At 47.9% G+C, this 21,024-nt stretch overlaps 1 protein-coding gene across 3 annotated transcripts in view; it reads right to left on the reverse strand.

Annotated features, from left to right (window-relative positions):
• Positions 1 to 21,024, reverse strand: part of CngB (Cyclic nucleotide-gated ion channel subunit B) — a 55,180-nt gene that overhangs the window by 21,690 nt on the left and 12,466 nt on the right. For 2 of the 3 annotated variants that reach the window (XM_089580442.1, XM_089580441.1), the window contains exons 2-8: positions 14,470 to 14,593; positions 13,656 to 13,745; positions 7,837 to 8,077; positions 4,427 to 4,554; positions 2,157 to 2,330; positions 1,527 to 1,735; positions 1,149 to 1,199 (exon numbers count right to left, since the gene is read on the reverse strand). In XM_089580442.1, coding sequence (XP_089436568.1) covers positions 1,149 to 1,199; positions 1,527 to 1,735; positions 2,157 to 2,330; positions 4,427 to 4,554; positions 7,837 to 8,077; positions 13,656 to 13,745; positions 14,470 to 14,593 — 1,017 coding nt within the window. The remainder of the gene's footprint in view (positions 1 to 1,148; positions 1,200 to 1,526; positions 1,736 to 2,156; positions 2,331 to 4,426; positions 4,555 to 7,836; positions 8,078 to 13,655; positions 13,746 to 14,469; positions 14,594 to 21,024) is intronic. The other variant, XM_089580443.1, reaches the window with a different exon arrangement.

Genomic DNA, 21,024 nt, shown 5'->3' on the forward strand with positions numbered 1-21,024 from the left:
CATAAAGCGATAAGGATGAAGCACCTTAAGCTTCATCCTTGTCGCTGAAACTCATCTTAAGGGAAAACATAAATGTCTGGTCGTTTTTTTTTTTCAAACTTTCACCGAAATCTGAGTGTCAAGTTTAATTACAAATGGTAATCGTAGCACGCCACATCGCCCCAAATAAGTGGAAGACATCGCCACGTTTACGCATGGCATCGTCTTCCACTTCAAGCGTGAGCTATTCTGTGCAATGTTGCGAGTGATTTGAATTTTGAATTTGCGTACGTTTTGCATTCTGAACATTTCATGTTATATTTCTTGCAATGAGCAAATACAAATATGGGAAATTGCAGGTGAGCCAGGTGCTGTAGTGACACTTCAGTGCAGGACGCCACTTACAAAACAGATGGGTAGAACAATGCACCGTATACATTTCAGTAAAAAAAAAAGTGAAGGAAAGAAACAAAAATTTAATGTAGGCCATAAAATGTTGCGTATAGCAACCATTGAAACTCCACGTCATTCGCCTCTCCAAGGGGGTAACATGAAAGCACGCACTGCTAGGAAAACCGGCGCCTTCTTTCGCTATCGGCACATAGTGCACTTCCCAACATTAATAAGCGCAGTGACGCAAATAGCAAGCGGAAAACTAACTTGACGCCATAGGAAGCATAAGAGGGTTCTCACACAGCTCCCACCCTCGCCGTTCGATGGCGTTCTACGTCACACCAGCGGTAACTCAGGACGTTCCACGTCCGCCGCTTACGAACGTGGGTGGCGCTGATGAACACTCTCAAGGTTAGGTTATTTGTAAACATAAATACCCCCGAAAGCAGAAGGTTTGACAGCCGTCGCCGTAGCTCAGTGGTAGAGCACCGGACGCGTAATTCGGAGGTCGTGGGTTCGGATCCCACCGGCGGCATGTGGTTGTTTTTTCTTCTGCTTTTCTAATCAATTAGCTTTAAGCGACAACATATTCAGTAATATTCTTACTTGATCAACACCACAAAAAAAATAAATTGATAAAAAAAAATCCCCTGTGCTCCTTGGTTTCTGTGGCTGTTGGCTTCTCTCATATTTATAACGAGCCCCTCATTCCCCTTCCCTTGTTTGCTTAACTCCCTAGAAGGTTCTTTTGAAACGTTAGAGGTTGGAGTTGTTACCTTGAATATGAACTTTCGGAAGTAGTTCCGTCGGGTGAGCTTGGGGTCTTCCTGCGAGAGATGAAACGTGTATACATTAAATACTTAAACAGATATTTCTTGGCGGCATGATAAACTAGACAAGTAACTGGTGGTTTTGGCGACGGTATAAAGGTCACGATGAAAATTGAAGTTTTCATGACAACAAGAGGTGGCTGTACATACTCGAGGAGTTGAAAAGTATAGACAGCCAGCGGCGCCACAAAGCTTTCTATTCTAGTTTTGCTTTCTTTCGAGAGGACTGCATTTTTTGTGCGTTTGTCAGTGGCAAAGCTAAAGCCGTGTAGCTTTGCCGTTCAGCAAGAAGTGTGTCACTGAAAGGCGCTACAGCACACTTACCACCCACATGCCAGCAGAGTGGAACTTGATGCGCGCCTTGAAGAGCAGCATGTCAAGCAGGTACACAAGGTCGGACAGGTAATCGCAGGCAAAGAAGCCGGCCTCGTCTGTGTGCGAGCCTTCGAGGAACACGGCGCGCAGAAAGATGGCCCAGCAGTTGTACAGGAAGCACACGCTCACCGCCAGCTGCCACGACACGTACAGCTTGCCTGCGACGCAAAGCACACTCATCCTTGTTTCCGCGTTAGGGTATACCTTTCTTCCCTGAGGCCTTCCGCTGCAACGTTTCGCCAATCTATTTTCGATAAAAAAAACTCTGAGCACAAGCGGAAAGCGGGTACCTCTGCCTGCGCGCGTTTGACCTGTCTGAAGGAGACACAAAAGAACCTGCGCTGTTCAGAAAGCGTACGTTTCGAAGGACATGGCTACAAACTGCGCTACAGTGCGTTTGCAAGCCGTGACATAAACCACACGCCAATCTCTGCATGGCAATGCATCTTTCTCATTGATTGGCTGCGGAAACTTCTACTGCTGCAGTGGTCATTTCTCCTAAGTTGGCGACTTCGACAGACCGCGATAAGCCAGTTCTAAGGCGAGCCGAGCCCACTGGCGTTAATCGTTCTTACTCACTCTGGGGGTCGATGGTCCTGGGGAAAAGGCAGGCCTTCTTGGGGAAGGAGCAGCATACTATCCTGATGAGCTGCTCCGACTCAGCCTGGCTCTCGGCCGGCACGTCCTCGACGAGCGCGAACGAGTCCAGCCGTAGCCGGCTTTCATAGTCCTCGCGCTTCTCGGGTGGGGGGGCTGCGTGGCGAAGGAATGCTCTCGTGACTAATCGCGAACTCTCTTGAAGCCTCTGCCCGCAGCGCTACCACAAGCCACACGCATATCGACAACGTAAAATGCGGACGCACAGATTTCGGGTCCAATGTCGCATTAGTTTTGGGAAAATGCTGTGCCGTAACCTTATCGCGTCAATCTAGATTGTTCAGTGAGGCATGGGAATGGCGTCTGAATAGTGTGTCATGCATGGGGCTCGAGGTGAGGAGAAAAACTGAAAACCGTGGAAGCTATTTTGCATCAAACTGGTTCCCCGAAGTGATCAAAATAATGACGTGTCTACGCGATGTGTCTGTTACTCGTCCGGGATATCCGTGAGGTTACGGTGTGTGGCAGCGCAGAGCGCGTCTGCCATTTAAACGCGGATGCTGGATAGATTGAACTGAGTGGTCTTCAAACGTGAAAGCGTATGCAAAAAGCGGAAGAAATCAAGAGAGGGAGAAAGAGGACAGCGGTCATGTGCTAGTGTGCTCAAGTCACAAACTGATTTGATTACAAGAAAAACCAACAAGTCAGATTTACCTCTGACATCGTTCCTTACGCGTTTTCTCTGGTGACCAGGTGTGCCTTCAAAGTAGCGTCAGGTATGTTAGAGGAAATCTGCACAACGACAGGAGTTCTACGACAAATGCTAAGATTAGAAGAGGGAGGGTGTCCTCCGCGCTGCGGCGCAGGGGGGCGCTACAGGAAAATAGCCATAAAGAACAGAAAGCAAAGTAGGCATGTCTGCCAGTGTGTACTGATGATTACGATAAAATGAAAATGACGTTAAGGTTTTGTAGACCTGATCAGTGGTATAAGTCTGGTCCACTATAGTTGGTTTCCCCGCGGTGCACCCTCGTTAGCCTGGTTAGTTACCTTAACTAACAAGGGAGGGCGCCGGCGTCGAAAGCGACGCGAGCGCCACGGATGGCGTGATTGCTGCGCGCGCGAGAGAGGGAGACGGCCCTCTTCGGCTCGGAATTTTGCCGCGTATGAACGTGTCGGCGCGGCCTGCGCTCTCCGCCAGCGGGGCGAGGCCTCGTGGTGGGAACATTCTCCCGCCAGCTCGTCCTGTCCGGTTTCGGAGTTTCCCTCGTGCCCTGGCGTGGGCGAACGTTCTCTCGTAACCGTTGCTGGTGAGTCGGACGTCTTCGATTCCTTAACGTATTTTGTTGCTAGCTGGCGTTGTTGTTGTTGTAGCAATAAATGCCTTGTTTGTGTCAGCCAGAGTGTGGTTCCTTTGTTAGAGCAAGGCCTGCAGTGGTCGGCGTGCTTGCTGTAGCGCGTGCGATCACGGGGTGGGGTTCTGGCGGTTTTGAAATGTATCAGCCGCGGTTAAGAGGGGAGAACGTATTTACCCCCCCCCCCCCCCCCCAAATTAAAATCTCACAAAGTAGTGACGTGCAGGGCTTAACGTCCCGAAGCGAAGCTGCAACAAGCTATGACACACACCGCACTGGAGGCCTCCAGATTAATTTAGGCCACCCGAGTTCCTCTAACGTGCACGGACTTCGCACAGCGCACGAGCCTTTCTACATTTCACTTCCGCTCAAATACTTTCACTGCGGCCAGGATTCGATCCCGTGATCTGTGCCCAGCGGCAGAACGCCACAAAGCCACTGTGACGGGTGCGCAGACTGTGTCTACAGTCATAAAAATACAAGGGGCTTGAACTGTGTTTAGTACATAACTATAATTAAACCAATTCCCAAACTTAGTAAAGTGGTCACCTGAAAAGCCGAACTGTTCAAATGATGACCGAATATGTGAAACTTCATCACATTTTGAATCTAATGGTGGGGGCCCGGCATGCGCGAAATATGAGGATCCTATTCTCGTTGCGTAATAGGGATCCGCAGAGTCTTTGTATGGCTCTATAGGAGAAACGAATCGAGTACAATATGCGGCATGCACAAGCAATTTTAAAAAACGGAACGAAAATTGTGATGTTGTCACACAGACGAATACAAAGTATATAAATGGCGCTCTCGATTTGGGTCGTCTGCAACACTTGCACACATTGTCGTGGAGAAAACGGTCAAGGAAAAGAATGAGAAAAAAGGAAGAAAAGCGCTTACATGGGCTGGGCGTAGGCGGCTCCGCGATGCGCTCCTTGACCCGCTGCGATCGGTGCGAAAAGGCTCGTACTAGAGTCTGTATCCTCTCGGACACAAACTCCGAGGCAGTTGTGTTTTCAGAGTCCGAGCTGCGTAGAGCCAAATCAGACCCGTGAGCAGAGCATCCGTGCTTCGCCTGGGTCGCGGCTCGTCCATTGCAGTCATCCTTCATCATTCCACCCTTCCCCCCCCCCCCCCCTCTTCGCTTACACGCGCATCTTTTCATCAGCAAAGATGAATTATATTGAAGAAAAAAATGCACCCAAAAGTAGCTGTACAGGCAAAGGGAAAGGCGGTGCTCCAAGCTAATTAGGTCAGCTGGGGAGGGGGTCTCTCTATAACAATCAAATAGAAAAAAAAACGAAAACTTTCAATTGCTACATTATACAAGCGAGCGCACCAATATTGAAAAAGCAAGCTTATGTGTTTGAGGGAAGCCCATCACTCATTTTAAAAAATACGTTTTTTGAGCTGAAGATAAGCCTTCTGTGGCATAGTAATAGTTCACTAGTAAAGTGATTAACCAGATTCCAATAGTTCACTTTGTAACTATCACAGATAGTCACCTGATTCTAATAACAGATTTGTACCCAGCCCATTAATAATAGCCATATCAGTTTTTAGAATTTCCAAAACGCGATTATAGCCTCGCTGCTGTGGCTCAACAAATTTGGGCCATTAATTGCGCTATTCGAAAATCGCGCCCCTGAGGAGGGCGCAGAGCGACGTTTCAAATAGCGTCATGCCGTGGCACACGTGCCATGGAGTGACGGCGCTATTGGAGTGACGCTATTTGATGGGCGGCGCGATTTTCGAATAGCGCAATTAATGGCCCAAATTTGTTGAGCCCCCGCGCACGCACATAGGCACGCACGCACGCATGCATCTGTCCTCGACATCATCTTTACTTACGAATGCAGCGTAACGCAAGTAGCAGTCTTGCTATAGTGGAGCACTTCGCCGCGGTAGTAATGTTGTCTTCGAAATTCCGGTTGCGTGTAGCGGTTATCATCTCGCTTTTGCTTGGAGGGAGCCGTGCAGCGCATCGCCCACCGTTCACAGTTTGAATTTCTCTAGCTAGTCTCTGATAAGAGAAGTAAGCGTGCATCGATAGTGCCATCGCCACCCATTCATAAATGCAAAATTAAGGGGAACTTTCGAATCTCCCTTGCGATCCGAGGAGTTCGTGTTCGCAAATTGGTGCTGGTGCGTCAAAAACTTGTTCCCGCACAGGAAGCCGAGTGTGAGGCGGCTTTTGTGAGGTGCCAGCACACTTCTCGAGCTACTACTGCGCAACAACACATTTTTATTTATTTTTTTCAACCTAATGCGACGCTTATTGAAGGCGTATACCCTCAGCTTAAAAGGGCGCCGCTAAGATTCCCTGCCTGACACAAGGGTTGGCTACCTGAGCACCGCATATGCGGTATAAAGCTAGCTTACAGAAAAAAAAAAGATAATAATAATAATAATAAGCGAAACAGGACTGACCTCTCTATTTGCGGACGAATATGTACGGGCGACAACTGCGCTAACGTGTTTTGAGATCGCGTTTACCACCGTGTGTTTACTGCTTGTGTACGTGTCGGATATAACATCCAGTGAGAGTATATTTTGCTCTGTTGTGCAGGACTACTGCATGCATGAATGCATGCACCTTTCCTCTATCCACGGCCTCCTTCTCCTCCTCAGCAGAACACTAAGCACGACCGAGCGGGGAGAGCTGGAGGGCTTCGCACAACAGTTAATGCCCTTACGTAAGCGCACGCATTTCTCAAGCAGGTGAAAGACGTTTCCATAAACACGAGCTGAACAGCAGCGCAAAAGAAGAGACTGCCAATGTGAGTCAACCGATCCAGTGGTGATAGGGAGGCGACAAGCAGAAGCAGAGCGGCGAAAACAGTATAACCTTGCTAAATGGTCTGTGTGCCTGAAAAACATTTAATGCACAGAATAAATCGAGGTTAGTTGGGCTGGCCTTTATTGCGGAAACAAATGAAGAGCGAGGAAGGAGAGGCGAACGATGAAGTCGCTAGAGGAGCGTGCAGTATGTAGAGAGACGAGTACGAGTGGCTTCAGAGACCGCCGAACAGAGGGAACGACGACTCGAATAGCAACGAGGTGCTCAGGCGGCTTATCACGAGGAAAGACTGCAAGACCGTTCGGGTGAAACTGGAATTTTCAAGCTTATAAGAAGCTAAACGAAAATAAAGAAAGCTAAACAAGGGCAAACGTGCTAACGCACCAAAGTCTCATTTAGCTTAATATAGGCAAATCGGGGGTCAATGTTTTCCGCTCCTAGCCAGCGGGCGTTTCGCACTAAAAGACATCCGGAGAACAGTACAAATCAGTAACATGACACGAACGGAAGCAAAAAAAAAAAAAAAAAAGTTGAGCCGTGACACTGAATGATTACCTCACTGATTAGCCGATTAATCCATTAGTGCGACGGTCGGCGGCTAATTAGTTGATCGATTAGCTGGTCGGAAGTGGTCTATCGAGCGAGGCTGTTTTCATGTTTTGGAAGCTATCTGTAGGCATTTGTGCATTAGCGACAGCTGAGTGCGCGGTAGGGTAACGCGCAGGGAGCATGCACCGTGCCACTGCCAACTTCTGCGACACACGCTGCTCGACGCTTGCCCTGTGTTACGTTTACTACCTGGCTCAAAGAAAGGTGACATTCGGTGAATAGTTTTTTCCAACAAATACGCGCTGTTATTAGCCGTGCGTTGCGAGCGCCTTGGTGTCTGCGACAACGAGTGTTGCGTCATGCTCCTTCTCAATTGCCAGAAATAATAAATAAGGCATTGTACGCAGAAATAACGGTTTCGTTTCGAAATTGTTAGGTCTCCAACGGCTGTGCATGGTTGAGGAGGTGCTTATTCACTTTGTTCTGTCCCGAAATTTTATCTTAGAGTCAGCCCCAGTCTTTTATAGTGAGTCAAGGAAACCAAATAGCGAACTTAAAGTGAAAGCAGGCTGCAGGCAGGCACTGCTTCCTCCTCAACTGTAGGCGATGAGTGCGCGCGATTTAGCGGACTCTGCCCCTTGTACAGTGAGGACAGCGGCACTTTTGAATGAAAAGAAAGCCTCTCGGGCTAGGTGGTAATACACAGTACGAACTAACCCCAAGGCGAATTCCAATGAACTCTGCGTCTAGTCGTGGTAACTGCAAATAGAACGCAGGTTTGCAAACACGCAGATATACAAAAGCCTTAAGGGTGGTAATATTATTAATAATAATAAAGTAAATAACGTTTTGCGCGTGACCCGTGCGAGCAATGCTCTCGGCTGTCCATGCCATCATTGCTCGCGCCGTGACGTGCGTAGGCGCGCGCGTGCAGCGCAGGCTTACAAAGAGGCGTCCTCACATGACCGCTGTGTGCAAGGGCGTGAGGTCGGTGCCGATGCGCGTCTGGACGCGTCCTCCGTCGGCGCCGCCGGCTCTGCGGGACAGTCCGGCCCCCGCGGCCACGGCGGCGGACGACGTGGACGGCGACGGCGTGGTGGACCTGGTCGAAGGCTTCTCCGGGGACCCGGACCCGGACGCCGGCGGCCCCCGCTGGTCGCTGTCGGCCTCGCCGCAGCAGCAGCGCTCGTCTCGCCTGCGAGCTGCGGGCGCCCGCTCAGCCTCCTTTCAGCCGCCACGCGCGCATTTCGCTATAGGGCCGGCCACGGCGCAAGGACGCCATGCTCCTACAAGGCCGCCAGTGATTGCTAGGAAGTGGCCTGCTCTGAAGCAGTAAATTCGTCCGCTTTGCAGCCTGCTACAGGCGCACAGCGGTGCATCTCTGCCGAATATGCGGTGCCTGAAGTACTAGCCCACAAAAGGGCCCAGTCGGACGTGGTGACAATGAGAACATCGGACATCATTCGAAGACAGACGGTAGATTGAGGTAAAAAAGGACGACCTCCCTGGCCACCACTATTGCATCGTAGGGTGTCATTACAAGACAGTAAGGTTTACGTGTGTTTCAAGTCAATACAATTTATTTTGAGTGGTCATTCTGGATAAAGTGAGATCAGATACACTTACCATCCGCCTCGCTGCGCTAGAATGCATGTCCGCCGCGTATTTATTTCCCTCGTTCGAACCTGCTATTTAGTGACTGCATTCAAGTTCGCCAGTAGTACGCTTTTAGCGGCGACCCATTGAAAGGCAAGCAGATTTTCGCGCATTAAAAACATTCTACCATTTATAGTATCCTGATGAACACTCATCAGCAGCCTTGGCCTTATCGTTATCATAAAATTCGAGAACAGAAGCTTAGTTTGCGAGTTTGGTTCATAGATTGCCGAAAGCAGTGTGCACGTAACAGATCGTTTCGTTGTTCGTTGTGCTTCACTCAACGCGAGCATTCACAATCCGAGTTATGGTTTCCTTCATTGAATGCAAGTCCTGTATTATTAGATAAATGATCTTACAACAAGAGCAAAGTTCGCCGCGGTCGCAAATATTTTTCGTGCCAAAACCCTTTGCTGAAATCACAGTACGTTAAACCAAGCGTTAGGAAAAATCCTTAACTTCAGATGCCGAAACGGGAGCGCAAACATTTCATATCCTAGAGGGAATTTAAAAAACAGAATAAATTGTGGGGTATAACGTCCCGAAGCGACACATAGGCTATGAGGGACGCCGGGGTAGAGGGCTCCGGGTTAATTTAGACCAACAGGAGTTCTTTATTGTGTACTCACACCGCACGGTACCCAGGCATTTTCGTAGTCCGCATCCATCAAAATAGGTCTGCCGCAGTGGAATTGAACCCGCGACCTTGGGATTAGCACCTGAACGCCAAAACCACGTCACTACGGCAGGCAAAAAAATAGAAAGGGACGCTTCAGTTTGGGTTTAAAGACATAAAAGAGGAAGAAACAGTTGAGAAATTTGAACTCTTGAAAAAGCAGAAAAAGAAAGAGGAGACGAGAGCATTGGCGATGCGAAAAAGGAAATAAAAATTTCTATTACTATTTACCGTCAGTTACATTTATTGCCCCACCATTCGTACTATATGAGGAGGCTGCAAGAAAGCCGGTTCATAAAGGCTGGCTTTCTATGCTCCTGAACATACGTATAGTCCTACCCCTGTGCACAGCACATGAATTTTTTTTTCTAGACAGGAAAAAAATTAAAGCTTTAAACTGTAATCTATTCAAAGAAAGATAATGCGTTCTCAAGTGTGTAGTTGCCTAAACGAATACAGTGAGTGCCTTACAGAACGACGTACTTCCCGCTCCTCCCCCTTGTCTACTAAGAGGGAAAGAGATGTGGGTTGGATGTGGCCAGCATTATCCGGTGGACCCTTCGAACCTTCCCACTTCACACTGCGCGCGGCGTGCACGAGGAGGAGTTATTCGTCTGTTCCTCCTCGTTCGTCCAGCGCACGTGTGAAAGGGACTTGCAGCCGACATAGCAAGGTACGACAAGTACCGCAGAGGACCAAGAAGGCTGAAGAACAATAACGTCCCAGCCCGCGGCACTGAAGCGAGATAGCCCGAAAAAGACGAAGAGGGAGCGAGAGGCGTGCACCTTTCAGCCTTACCCAACAATGGGCGTCTGCTTGCTCGACGAGTCACGCACGTCGCGAAAGGCTCGCGTTCGCTTTCGTCGTCAGCCATGTTGCCGTCCATGTCGACGTGTTGGCGGTCAGCACACGGACTCGGTGAGGCGGCCGGCTGTCAGACTCGTGGTTTTTTCCAGCAGGGTCCCGCGATCGGACTATTTCACTTCACGCTCCTCTAAATGAACGCTCAGTCCCAGCGGCAACCTTGTTCTATCGAACCAGTGTGTACGACAGTTGTTTCTGCTTCATGTCCAAGCTCGTAGTAGAGATGCGCCGTTACTGCATACTAGCCAGCAAAGTTGAAGCTCTTCGATAGGGTAAATTTTCTGAACACGACAGAGTTTTGATGCTAATCTAGATTTATCGATGCAAGTCCCACCCGACGCCACTCGTTTATCAGTAAAGAACTGTCCCCGGAAATAACGCGGGTGACAAGGCCTCCACGTAGTGGCAGCCGTTTGCCGAAGCGAAAGAACGCATTTCCACCACGTACGACATCGGCGACGGAGAAACACCGGCGAGTCGATTCACGCCTCAGATCCAGCGAGGCGATTCAGGGAATTCCTGCGACAGATGAAGGTCAGGGCAGGAAGGAGAACGGAGCTGGCCACCTGGTAGCACTGCGTGCTCGGACGTGCTCGCAACAAGTCGGTTCGACGGCGCGAACAGGTGTAGTATGGCGCGAGCCACGGGGCAGAAGCGACTGCGCGTCAGGGACGGCGGGCAGCTGTCCGCCGCCCGCATGCCGCTCGCCGCTGGGGCGTTGCCGGGTGCGCTGCTCTTCAGGGCCGGGCTGCACCGCCGCCGCTGGGGCCGCGCGTCGTGCAACATTGACAAGGCCTGGCGCGAAATGAACGCAGCCCGTGGGTGATGCATGAAGTGATGAGAGCGGACACTCCGCGATGTGCGCTGCGGGACGGCGCGACGGCTCTGCTCATCTTTTTGTACAGGCCCCATTCTCCTGATGGGACGCGGTCTGGATGCCCTCTTTGCGAGGGGAAGCTAAGCGTGGAAGCGATCGCCGTTGTGTTTGTATGCTGGGCACAATACAACGCTTTTGTCCTCTGCGTCCGATTCTGTTTCGTGCGTAATGCTTTCTTTTCTGGTTTGAACGACGCTACTATCTATTTTTGTTTTTACGAGTGGTTTGTAAACGCGGCGAATGTTACTGTGTAAGCTGGCTGAAATGCTGCCACGTGATGAACAGATTAGAGAGCGTAAATTTCCAGAACCACCAAAGTCGTCGTCATTGACGTGGCTTAAACCTAGGCTAAAACCCTAGAGTACCGACGCAGGTCACTACTTCACCGACTACAATTTGGGAGAAGGTGCGGACAGCTGCCGTCACCCTCACGTTTTTCCAGAGCTCCAGCTACCCCTAGTAGAGAGTGTGCTTCCATGGAACGCTGCGCGACTTCCATATTCTCTAACACTGACAGCAAGCAGTGGTCTGAGCTAAAGCTTACGGACGCATAACGCAGCGCCTGAATGCGGCTAGAACCGCGCCCCTGATAATACGCATTCACCTTTATTGTTTATTTTTTCACGCCAAACCTTTCTTCCGTTATCAGCTTCGCTCCATTATCAACATAAACTCATGGGCTGGTTTGGCAAACATTGTATTTTTGTCAATCCTCAAAACGAAATTTTTCTGTATCAGAGAGAGAGAGAGAGAGAGAGAGAGACTCTTTAATGAAAAACAGAGAAAGCCGCATAAGCCCGTAACCCTCAACCGAACTTTACACTTGCACACTTCACTTGCTGCACTTATCCAGCATTTATCCTGGAATAACCATGTGAAGCACTTGCGCAAAAGGTTACGAAATAGGGCGGCTTTAATTTACAATTTGCGTAAGAAATGTCCTATTAATTTGAGAATTACAATATATAAAGTGGTAGTGGAGTCTGTTTTGAGTTATGGAATAACTCTATACGGTACATGGACAAAATACAGAATACAAACGATTAATACGCTCATAAAAAGAATAGTAAATGGTACCACTTACGGCACAGACTTACACACGGCCTATACAAAAGAAAAGTACTCCAAACGAGGCATACTCAAGGTACGCGAAATGTTTCGGTTTTCAGTGGTTACTCGGCACTATATTTCACAAGTGATTTCAGGGTACCTGTACACAAAGAAGTAACACACAGAAAAGGCCGAGAGTTCCCACAAATTACGGTAAAAAAAAAGAAACTAGGAACTATTGTGTCCCTGCGGTATTTAACGAGCTTAGTGACGATCTGTGCAAAAGAAAAACATAGATGAAAAACATAAGGAAGTGGTCTTAGCAACAATGCAAGAATGACATTTCTGTGTGGCTTTGCATGTCTGGAACGTTGTTTTTTTAGTATTTTTATACCTGATGTGTCTGGCGTTCTTTACTACGCTTGTCAAGTACTACTGACCTTTTCCTTTTTGATATGATTTTTTCTTTCTGTCCGACAGTATGGGATCCTGCTGTCTGTTCATTGCATTGCGTAAACGTTGTGACTTTGTAACTGAATATGTATCCACCAACTGTCAGGTCATACAACAAACACTGTGTGCTTAGGCTGAGACCAGCAGACTTCTGAGTATTAAAAGTGGCGAATAAACTGTATTGTATTGTATCGCATTGCATTGCGTTGTATCGTATTGTATCGTGTCGTGTCGTTTCGAGTCGTATCGTGTAGTGTCGTGTCGTATTGTATTGTAATCGGTGCGCACCCGTACCTAAGGTGAGGGACGCCCCTCCTCTCGTTTCAAGCCGCACTTGCGCCCGATGTGGACGAACTGTCAATGTCACAGTCTACAACATAATTCAGTTTTCAAACGACAGCCAGAACGACACACAAATCACGCAGCATCGCCACGTGATATATCAGTGCCGTTCAAAATCTATGGCGATGTTTCTAACTTTCCCTTGTCGGCCGTACAGGTAGCGGTATAAGAAAGGCAACACGTGATGAACACTCAGCCAATAGCGACAAGCACACTCTCACCTCTTTTCCGTTTAGTTTTCTGCTAGAATAATAACAAACGTACAATATTTTCTACTTCAGAGCAAAAATAACGATGCACTTTGTTCTTTGTGCAACCTTACTGTTACGTTTCATATACAGACCCTTTCTTTGCCTTTTCGTCCGCTACACTGATTCCCCTCCTCTTTGGAGTTCCCGAAAGTTCCCACGTGATAGCATTAAGGCAAATCTTCATGGACCCCTGCGAGGCGCACGAGCGCAGCGCCTATGCGCCCAGCGCCGCGCCGCGACAAGCGTCGGAAAACATACGCAACTCGATGGCCTGTCGCCTCCTGTCGCTGGTACTCGCGCTCAGCTCAGCGAAGAAAACGGCGCGAAGGGCCGTACCGGATGCCGAGAGAACTGCGTTCTCTTACTTACACGAACCGCAAAGCAGCAAGCCACTTCCGGCGCCGGCGCGAGCGCGGCGCAAATATCTGATATGGGCAGATATTTGTCAAGCGCCACCGCCTACTCGCGTCTGCGCCTCGCGCATGCGCAGACCGGCTCCGGCGTACGCTATTACGCGTAGCCGCAGCGCTCATGCGCCTCGGATGGGTCCATGGAGTGCGCCTTTAGACGCGAGAACTTGAACTAGTGGCGCAGCAAGTTTTGAACCTAACCTGTCGTAGTGGAGTCTTCTTCTATCTGCCCAGCAGGCTGGTCTTGATGGGGTACGGCATTCCTTGTGACGGCGGACACCTTGCAGGGTTCTGCACATGGTCACAGAGAAATTCTCATGAAAATCTGCGAACAGCATCCTGAGAAGCATTTTCCCCATCTGTGAAATCGGATATTCAAGCTGCATTATCACGTTCTAGGTTTCAGAGATTAGACAGCGTTGTTAATCGACACCAATGCCGCCGTGTGCAGCCACCTGCCAAGCACTGGACAGGTGTCCTTAAGGCGGAAATTAACTGCAACGCTGGTAAGCCACAGCGCGGCAGGTAAATGCGGGACGATGCGCATATCTGAATCGCACTAAAGGCGCCATTTGTGCACCTAACTGACCGTCTGCGCCCTCACGGTTCAGAGACTTTTTCGCTGCAGGGAAGCTTTGCATGTTGTTCTGCAAACGGTCTAGTTACTGTCGTCGCTACCTTGGTTGTTTGTAAAGGCTTCGCACACCACATCAATCCTGTCACTCTCGGTCAGGGACGTCGTATTGGAGCGCAACGACGGGTTTTCGCCGAATCTGCGGAAGTTCATCCCAGTGATGCAACTGATCGCAGCTGCATCTCGAGAGCTTTCTATCTATGGTTAGGTTCCTTACAAAGAACCAGATCTGTTTAGAGCAGTCCCAGAGAAAATAATCTTGGTAGACGAAAGAAAAATATCCGTTCAGCCTACCGTGGAGGTGATGTGCCCGGTACTAAAAAAAAAAGCGCCAAACTCGTCTGCACTGAAAACGAAGAATCGCTTTTGACTCATTTTTACCTCGTACGACTTCGGTCCGGAATGCTGGGTTTTGAAAACCCGTTGTGGGGCTGCAGCTCCGGCTGTGGCATAGGGCTCCGTGCTGGGCTCCTTCTTGAACCAAAGGCTCTAAGGACATCCGAGCCTGCACAAGAGAAAAACGAAAAAATTAATATAAGCAAGCATAACATTTGCAAGCGAAAACAATACATGAGTTGTTCTCGCTAACTTCGCTAATATTTCAGTGCTTCAAATTTTGTCGTGAGTTGTTACGCTAATTCACAACATGAAGTGACCTGTACAAAGGAGGCCCCAAGAACCAATGGCGGGACTTCGTGGCTTGTTAACAAAAAGCGACCAAAACATACCTAATAATTTAGAGTATATAAAAAAGTCAAGCGTACTGAATATAAACGAAACATTTACAGCGTAGCAGCAACAAATCGTTATGCGTATTAAGAGTGTTAGTTGAAGTGAATAAAGAACTGCTTGCATTTATTTTTAATAACCAGACAACGTAGGCTTGTTTAACATATGATGGTAACTTGCTTCATACTAAGACCACAGAAAATTGGATACCTTGCTTATCATAGCTAGTTCTCACTTTAGAGAACAATCTCCAGGAGGCAACTGCATATTTATGTTTACGTACAGTCGCATTTTCAAGGGAAATAAGCTCCAGTAGCAGAATAAGATCGATTTTAAGATAAGCAGAGATGATCACTTTAAGCTAGGTGTTGTTGTCCTAGAAATCCCCCTTTTCTCTAAAGCCTTCTGCAACATTCTTCCCTTATCAATAGATTAGGTTCTTTTACTCATTTTAAACCGACAGCGTTAGAGTGGAGGTTCGGAGGAAAAGCCATGAGCTTTGTCGCACTAATTCAGGATTGGTCGAGAGGGTTGTAACGTCATACGCTGAGCTATGGAATGAAAAGGACTAAAACTAGAGTTAACTTGTGACTATGAGGTCATAGCATGACTTAAATGGCATTACGATATATAAGGATGTAAAGTAAATTTATTACGCTGAAAAGAAAACTGTCTGGTGGTTTAGCATTGCTAAGCACGAAATATTGCGTGAAAATAGTTTTTTGCAGGTGGACACTATCGCCACGTACCTGAAAGCGCGATTGAGTCGTCCACTGACTCAGGGAGCCAGTTATGCGCTTCTTCAACTTTTTCACCGTCAGTGCCAATTTACCCAATGTACGCCGGCGGCCCATGCTGCAATGCTGGCAATGCCAACTCGTATTGCTCTAGTGCCGTGTTTCTGCCACAGCGTTGTCCACGCCCACGCTGAAAGCGCGAATATTAGTTTGATAGTAGTATTAGTCGGTGAAGAAGACGATGTGCAATGCACAGCGCGAGAGTGTGTTGCAGTTTATAACACGAGGCGTGATCGGCTGCGGTGATAGTCTAGTGTTCTCGCGCAGAGGCCAGCGAAGCTGATCTGTTCACGCCGCCGCGGGGTCGAATCCCAGTCACGGATAGCTATTTGATTACTTATTTATTACCAAAGCGCACTGCTAACGGAACAAAGATTTCAACAACCGCGGTGATTCGGCGCGGCGGTCCATCATACGGCTCTTCCAGAGACTAAATAGCCTCGTCAACATAGATAGACCACATATGGCACAACACAGTTTTCCCCAACAGGCGAAAAACAGATACTGTAGGGTGCGATTTCAATGTTCTTCTTAAGCGCTCGTTGTAATACGTCCCAGAAGAACATAGCATTACTGCACAGAATAAAATAATGGTCAATGGTCTTCGACGCATTGCACAGGCGGCAATTCACCGTCCTTGGCACAAACATCTCCTTAACATGAAGCCATGCCTTGACAGGCAGCGTCGATGTGTGCAGTTTAAAGAAGAACGTTTTTACAGCAGATGAAACGCACATAAGCTAACACGTTTTAAAACATTGGTATCAAGAAACTCCAGAAAAGGTTGCCGATACAACGGTATAGGAAACAAATACTCATTAAGTACCTGAGTCATCTGCCTTCTGGAGGGGCTATACAGGTAATCTAAAGAAAAGCGCACAGTGAGGAAATTGAAGGTGTCAGCAACTTCCTTAAGGGATCCCCATAAAGGCCCCTCACGAGCCTGTCCAGTCAATGGAATAGGAAAGCAAATGAGCACCAAGACGCCTAATAAGCACAGCTACTAAAAATCAGTGGTTTGCCGATTTGAAAAAGAAAACATGTGAAAGAAGCTGACGCACGAATAAGTGAACAAGGCCTATTATACCGGACTCTAGAGAAAGAAACAGGTTGTCACGACGCATTAGCTCCCACTGTGAGCGCCATACGAAGGTAGCGAATATTCTGTGCCTCACCTGCATTTTCTTCCCCGCATAAAGGAGAACCTGCAGCACATAGGCAAGTTTTGCAAATAAAAAAAATGTTGCAGGCTTGAGCCCGAGCTAACACTGACAGCTCCCTACCCATCCAAGCCCGGGTTTGTCGCCTCATGGAGATTATCCGTGAATCCGAGTAGGCTCCACTGTTGCGAATTTGGTGCAGAGGAACCCCTATAGGTACTGAAAGGCGCCGCAGTCCCAGCTTAAGCCACCAAAATGACTTGGCCTCGCACCCCAGTGATCCAACTAAAATCCTTTGATTTATCTAAATTCAGAGCCGCGCGTTATAACTCGCAAAACTGTTCAGTCTAATGTAATGCTTGAGGTACAGCTGGCCGAATCTTTCGCTAGCGTGCGCAACGGCCGCTTTTCCTGCGCTCCTGCGTATTACGACTAAGCAAACTTGCGGAATGCTCAATATTAAGCACGGGCTTAGTGAGCTTGTGCTTAGATTCGATACTTTGGCAAGTTTGCTCCGTCATAAGCTGCAGGAGCACAGAAAACACGGCCTTCACGCACGCCAGCTAAATATTTGGCCGGCAGTACACTCTTTTGGTCAGAACAAAAGAGGGCGATGTCATCAGCATAGGCTAAAATCTTAATTTTACATTGAGCCACGGAGAAATCACAGATAGTTGCGCTGTTAATAATACTGAGGCAAAAATGTTCATGACATAGGGCAAACAACAAAGGCGACAATGGACAACGTTGCCAAACATATGATTCCAGTGGTACAGGTTTGGTTAGCTCTTGGTTAACAATTAGCCTTGTATAGGACTCCTATAGCGCAGTCTTTCGCCCCTGAGCTAAACGTCACCAATATTTTCATGCTCCAAGACCGCAAACAAGAAATCTTGACGAAATTTATCAAATGCGTTTGCAAGGTCAATCTGAATAAGAGCTACTTGGCCAGTCTCATCTGATACTGTCTCCAATACCGAACGTTGTATATGAATATGTGTTTGAATAATGCGGCCTCTGATACCGCATACCTGATGCGAGCCTGTTAAGTCAGCGACAACTAGCTGCAGACGACCACAAAGACCCATAGCAAAATTTTTCTAATCTACATTACAGAGGGAATTTGGACATTTCAACTGTTTTCAACCGATTAGTGCATGTGCTTTTTTGGAATTAATATAGTATGCCCAGAATAGCAGGTGGGAGGCAAACAATCAACATCACAAGCTGCCTGAAAAAAAAAAACACCAAAGCAGGCGCAAGGCAAGGGGAATATTTTTTATAGAACTCGCTAATAATACCATCGGTGCCAGGAGATTTCTTAGTTGTCGGGTCAGAAATGGCAGATTTAATTTCATCCAAAGTGATAGGTCTCTCCACTACTTCACGCTGCTCATTGTCAAGTCGAGGAAAATCATCGAGTAAGTAACTGCAATCTGTTCCCCCATTTTTGCCTCCACAACCCCCCAAGAGCTTCCGATAATAGTCAAAGAAAGCATCAAGAATACCAGGAGTATCACTGCACGTGCAATCTCCATATTGCATTTTTAATATTTCCTAATCAAGAGCAGTCTGCCTTTCATCACTCAGGACCGACGAGGGAGTTGCTCATCCAGAAACCTACGGGACCTGGACCTTATCAAGGCCCCCTTGTATCTTTCCTTTTCAAACCATTGAGGCAAGTTCGTTGGACTTCGTTAAAGGGAGACCTTGTGTGCCTTTTGGTGTGTCACGTAATTAGTATGCCTGCTGATGTATGCTAATGAGTTAGGCAGCAATTCAGAAAGAAAGTAGTACGAGTAAATAACTTTAACGCTGACGCGTTATAACCCTTAAAGCGGAGCTTAAGTGTTCCCCTAATTTTTCGTTGACGACAAAGCTGGAAATAATTCTAAACGAATGGTCATGTAAAGATAGCTTATGAGAGAAAATAAGAGATGAGGCGGTAAATACGCGGAAACTTACTGCACTTTTACGAGCACAAACATATGCATTACTACATTCACTTCACATAAATTTAGTGACGTTGCGCCGCAAAACCCCATACTATACGGCTGCATGCCGTCTTCGCTGCAAGGAACAGTGCAGAGAAAATTCTTCTGTCCGCGCAACCATTCGGTTTCTGTTATGCACATACCCGTAGAGAAAATTCTGATACTCGGACAACATCACTAGATGATAGAAAAAAAATTGCTGAGGCTCAGCTTGGCTAAGCCTGGGGAATGCGAAGCATATTAGTGGCTAGGCTTGGTAATACATGGCTTTCCTTGGTTGAATACTTGGTCATTTTAATACAACCACTAGAAGCCTTCGTCGTGGGGGAAGACAACGGCATAGCTACAGCGGAAAGCCGACTAACCCCGAGACGCGCGTTGGGTGAGCGCCTGGATTGCCACGGAAGCCGCGTCTGCCTGCCCGGTGGAGCGAGCGTTTCACCTACACCGAGTGTGACCGCGCGTTCGAAATGCGCGGGAATGCGCGGGTGTGACGGCTAGGGGTCCCACGGCGACGGCGCGAGGTGGAGGCCGGCTCTCTCATCCGATGTCACGTGGTGTGACGTCACGGTGTCACGTGGCGTGACGGCTAGGGTTCCCACGGCGACGGCGCGAGGTGGAGGCCGGCTCTCTCATCCGATGTCACGTGGTGTGACGTCACGGTGTCACGTGGTGTGACGTCACGGTGTCACGTGGGGGTCCCACGGCGACGGCGTGAGTGGTAGCTCTAGCAATATGCTTCGCATAAAAAAACCTAATTCTAAACATCCGTTAAACGTCATTATGCTTTCAAATAGGCCCTTGTATGGAGTGTAATGATTACGTTGCAGTTTCTTGCGAACAAAACTAAAATACTGCCTCGTTTTTGAACGGGAACTATACTCAAATGGTGATGCTTTTCAGGTCATTTATTGTTCAGGGTCTCATTTAGGAATTGAGCTGAACCATAAACACCCGAAAATAGCAACATCTTTGCCAGTTGGGTCACAAATCTAGTTCGAAATGAGAGAGCGTTTCTTCCTTTTTCGGGCGGGTGTGCCGTGCTTACGTGGTTTTCTAACTTTACGGTGTGCGCCGAGCGGCCGTTGCGGCGCATTGCTTGTGCACGCGTTCCAATGTCTGTCCACACCTAGCTTTGTAAATTAGCTTACTGCCATGTGAGCTATCCATTTCATATTTCAGGAGCTGGAGCCATTATAATGCTACGTTAAAACTTTCGCAACATATGGGTTAAAGAAGGTTGTAGCTCTTTGTTCTTTCTGGACATGTCTTTTTGTTCTGGACTCGCCTAGTGAACGTTATTGCGGGTAGGCTTGTTGTACCAGTACCTACGGCGGAAATACACTTAAAGACAAGGATGAGAACATGCGTAACATACTGATGAAAGCGTCCATTTCATTCATCTTATAGCGTAACTCGATGGCGTTCACGCTTTTTTTTTCTTTGTTCGTTATGCCACCGTCATGTAAGCCGTTCCATCTTCGGACATCGATCGGGGTGATCGCTCGGCGCCTTGGGGTCATATTACAAGACAGAAGAGGGCCACGCAGGCACTATCGGGGGCTGGAGCGCTTGCGCTAGGCCAGCCTACGTTAAGTCATGAATTAAATGATGCTATTGCCATCTGTCATGCTGTGATGTTCCTCATGTCGCCTCGTGAAAAAATCATCTAATATCTGCAGGTTGAAGATCTGCTAATATTTTGAACAATTGACTTGACCTTTTTCCCAGGTCACTTTGAAAAACTTTTTCTATCCTTTCTCCAGATTTTCGTAATTTTCTTCATGATCTTTTTTTTTTTTTTTTTCAGTTTAAGACCTGGAGCTCTTCAAAGTTTTAATAGGCTCTTCGTCCCCTTTCGCTGTTCACCAATTCATACACTATAAATCATGCGTTGGCCCCATAAATGTGACGTAAATATGACAGTGCATAAATCTGCGGAGAAAAGTGAGCCTTTGACTGCCAGGGACATGTTGCGATCCTTGTAATGCGCAAGAGAACTCCATTCGGTGCCGGCGATCGCAGCTTCCATTCTTTTTTCACTTTTAATCAGGCTTCACCGCAAATAGCGTCATGCTGTGGCAAAGACGCCTCACAAGAGTAGTGGCACACGGCGTACGGCATTACTTGCATGCGAAAAGCATAATATTCTCGAAACTTAGCTTATTTAATGTCTTCACCAATTTTTTTAGGATTTTATGTAGCGAAACCGCCTCTACAAAGGCTTTTATAGGCTTCACAAGAGAATGTAGAAAA

The sequence above is a fragment of the Amblyomma mixtum genome, chromosome 3 (genome assembly GCF_055824585.1).
Source record: "Amblyomma mixtum isolate Tamu chromosome 3, ASM5582458v1, whole genome shotgun sequence".
Lineage (NCBI taxonomy): Eukaryota > Metazoa > Arthropoda > Arachnida > Ixodida > Ixodidae > Amblyomma > Amblyomma mixtum.